Below are 3,863 nucleotides of genomic sequence, written 5' to 3' on the forward strand. Positions count from 1 at the left end.
CCCTGAACTGTATTCCTGTGGGAACCCAGCTGGTCCCGAATTACCCAGTCATCAAAAGGCAGCTGCTTGTGAATTTTGGGGAGGGTCCCCAGTAGCTGACAATGTCCTCAGGGAACCTAAATCTCCTCAGCCTGACCTCTGCGAATGGTTGAATATACTTCAGAACCACAAAGAAAACATAGGATACCTATGGATGTGTATAGAAACTGTGTTTATGTGTGTGCATCAAACAAACACATGTTGCAACTGCTTTGGCAAAGATCAGTGAACCCAAATCTCATCAGCTTGACCTCTGCGGATAGTGGGCCTTCTGAATATATACTGCTCAAAAAAAATAAAGGGAACACTTCAACAACACAATATAACTCCAAGTATATCAAACTTCTGTGAAATCAAACTGTCCACTTAGGAAGCAACACTGATTGACAATCCATTTCACATGCTGTTGTGCACACTGAACTTTGTACAGTATTCAATGAGAATACAGTATTTCAATCATTCAGATCTAGGATGCGTTGAGTGTTCCCTTTATTTTTTGTGAGCAGTGTACTTCAGAACCAGAAAGAAAACATAGGATATGTGTGTGTATGGATGTCTATAGAAACTGTGTTTGTGTGCACATCATACAAACACATGTTGCAACTGCTTTGCCCAAGATCAGTGAACACAAATCTCATCAACCTGACCCAGGGGTGGGCTACTGCAGGACAGGCGGGGGTGGGTGGGTTATGCAGTGGGATAGCGAAAATGGAGCTGCACCCCAGAGCACCCAATTTGCACTGGAAAATGTTGAAAGAAAATGCATAAGCCACGGCCAGTGTGGTAGCAAAAATTTTGGTAGCCCTTCACTGGCCTGGCCTCTGGGGATGGCGGGCCTTTGGAATATACTTCAGAGCCACAAAGAAAACATAGGATATGTGGGTATGTGTAAATACTGTGTACATGTATCACCCAGACACATATATGTCGTTGACTGCTTCGCCAAAAATCAGAAAAAGATGGAAGAAGACCAAGAAAGAGTCTTGCCAAAGTCAGCTAACGTCCAGGCAGGCGAAAAAGACGAGCCTTCCCAGAGACGCAATTCCAAAGAGAACCTCTCCCCGTTTCTTTATAAAGTGCCGGTTCGGTGGCCTTTTTAAATCCCAAACCTCGGAAGCCGTCGGGAGTGCGAGAGGTAGCAAAACCCCGCTCAGCTCTGAGGCGGTGGCGCCTCCGTCGAGCCAACCCTCGCCTCTCCGTGCAAGGAAATCTGATAAGAGGGCGCGGGGCCCTGCAGGGCCCAAAATCCCCGGAGGCCGCTGGGTTTCCGAAAGTTGCGAGGGCGTTGGTGCGGCCTACTCCGCTCGACGGGAAACTGCGCCCGCCAGAGTAAGCGAGGCCGGAGCAGAGACGCAAGCGCGCGAGAGAGGAAAGGCGAGGCTCCCACGTAGGCCGCCGCCGCCGCCGTTACCTGCAGCCGCAGCTCTCCACCACCATGTCCTCGTACTGCTTGTAAACCACGTTGTTGCCGGAGTCGGTGTAGAGGATGCTGATGGGGCTGAGCTTGGAAGGCACGCAGCAGCTGGGCGGGGTGGCCTCGGGCGCCATGGAGTTCATGAGCGTCTGGATGATGGCGTGGTTGGTGGGCTCCAAGTGGGAGCGGAGCGGGAAGTCGCACACGCCGTCGCAGTGGTAGGCTTCGTAATCCAGGGGCGCGATGATCCAGTCGTCCCAGCCCAGCTCCTTGAAGTTGACGTGAAGCGCTTTGCGGCTGCAGCGGCTCCGGATTTTTCTGTTCGGATTTCGGCCGCCACCGCCGGCCGCTCGGCCCGACAGCGCCGTCCTCCGCCTCCGCTGCTTCTGTTTGGCCAGAACGCCTCGGTTGAATTCGTGCGAGGCCAACGGGAGGTCGGAGGCACCGGCGCCCAGGGTGCGGATCTTCTGGCGGATCTCCTTGAAGAGATTGTCTTTCCGCTTGGTGCGAGAAAATACCACCAGCAGGGCCCTCTCGTGGGGCTGCGACGGGTGCTCCCGGCCGAACCCCAGCTGCCGGGGGGACAAGAGCTTCCCAGTCTGGGCCGAGACGATCCTTAACCAAAAGCAGAGCGCGGGCGGGCGCCGGGGACGGGCGCCTGGTTCGGCCCAGGGCCTCAAGGCCTCCCAGACGTCGAAGACTTCCCACTGGGGCTCAGCGTCGCCGGAGCCCAGGAGATCGCCCGCTCGGGAATCCAAAAGGCCCGGCTCCCGCTCTTCTTCGGTTGGATCGGGGCAAAGAGAGATCAGCAGGCGGTGGAGCATCCCTTCCGGGGAAGAGGCGAGGCTCCTGTTGGCGGCAGCTTTCCGCAAGATCCTCAGTTCGGCCCCGACGATTTCGTCCGCCTCGGCCAGGGTGGAAATGTCGAAGAGGTAATGCTGCCCGGCCTGCCAAGAAGAGTCGTCTGGAAGAGAAAGAGAAATGGATGGGTGGAAGCTGCCATGTTGAGCCCGAAGAGCAGGGAGGATCTGTCCCACCCTGGCCCTGGCCCAAAAGGGATTCCCTGCTTGCATTGCCCGGTCTACCAAGGTTTGCAGTGCCAGTTGGGCTATCCACTTTCCTTGCTCCCTGCTTTATCCCCACCAGTCCTTCCGGACCAATTGAACATAGTTGCTATTTGTATAACCTTTTTGGGGCCCAAATTCTGGTTCACCCTCATAAGAATGCCCCCAACACCGCAAAAGCTGGACCTGTTGCTTATCTACAAAGATATTCAAACCACACACCCAATGCCTGTTGTAAAATAAGTTGAACCCACTGTTCTTCCATGTAGCATCATGAAATTGCATTAAAATTGTGCTTTTCGGCATGTACCTAATGTCTCAATACAACATGAGGAAAAGGAGTTCAAAAATGGCCTTTGAAAAAGGAGGAAAATTTGGGAGCTGAAATCTCTCTTAATTTTTAAAACTTCGGTTGAAGAGGATCTGTCCATAAAATCGACCCACCTAAAACCTTCCACCCTTGACAGATCAAGAGATATTTAAAGGAACTGTATAGCAAGCATCTGCATTTATTTCCCAGCCCAAGCCGGGAATGGGCTGGGGTGGGGGAGAGAGAAAAATGGCCCCATGTTTTTCTTCCCACACTACCCACTCTCTTCATTGCTATGAGCCAAGTTAAACATTTCCTTGGTCGGTCAAGGATTGTTTTATTTGTTCAAATGTGTGCCTACTTGCACATTTTCTTTATTTAAATCCTCCAGCAGAGAAGGTGGAGGAAGAGAATAGTGTTGAGTGAGTTAATCCCTTATGGGGTGACCCATCTGAATCCCCTTCCTATCTCAGCTCGTTTATGTTAGGAAACCAGACATGAACTTTTTCCTGGGATTAATTAAAGTAACCAGATGTGACAATAAATATACGCCCTAACATTAAAATAAATAAATGGAAGAAAGAGGCAAAATAAATGAATGAAAAAAAGAGATTGTCATAAGGGCTTTCTCAACAGTACTGTAGGATGTGTTTCCCTCATCCTCCTCCCCTAATGCTGGATAAAATGAATCACCCAAGACTAAGTAAGGTGAACAGTGAAGCAAGGAATGTCTGGCCTTCCAAATGTTGCAGATCTGTAGTTCTCAGAGGGCTCACTTGAAATATCCTAATTAGAGCTGCTGGGAATTGTAGTTCAGCAGTACCTGGAGATATAACTTGACCTCAGCTTACCTTAGGGTCAGATTTAGTTAGTATTTGTGGGAGAGACCATCAGGAAATTGGGGAGGGGGAGAGAGGGCTGACTCTGAGAGGAGGTAATGGCAAATTCCTTCAACATAGCCATAGTTACATAGGCCCATGAAGCCGCTGGATTTCAAAGAGACTGGATCTTTCACAGCTGGAGGATGGGCTCCACA

At 51.0% G+C, this 3,863-nt stretch overlaps 1 protein-coding gene across 1 annotated transcript; it reads right to left on the reverse strand.

Moving 5' to 3' along the window:
* Positions 1–1,365: 1,365 nt before the first annotated feature.
* Positions 1,366–2,816, reverse strand: GDF7 (growth differentiation factor 7). The gene has a single exon (XM_070732803.1). The coding sequence runs from the start codon at positions 2,524–2,526 to the stop codon at positions 1,447–1,449; it is 1,080 nt and encodes a 359-aa protein (XP_070588904.1). The 5' UTR covers positions 2,527–2,816; the 3' UTR covers positions 1,366–1,446.
* Between the last annotated feature and the right edge of the window lie 1,047 nt (positions 2,817–3,863).

This window comes from Erythrolamprus reginae, chromosome 1, assembly GCF_031021105.1.
Source record: "Erythrolamprus reginae isolate rEryReg1 chromosome 1, rEryReg1.hap1, whole genome shotgun sequence".
NCBI lineage: Eukaryota > Metazoa > Chordata > Lepidosauria > Squamata > Dipsadidae > Erythrolamprus > Erythrolamprus reginae.

Excerpts from the sequence above, each read along its gene's own strand:
- GDF7 (XM_070732803.1), bottom strand. The coding sequence starts at position 2,526 with ATGCAAGCAGGGAATCCCTTTTGGGCCAGGGCCAGGGTGGGACAGATC.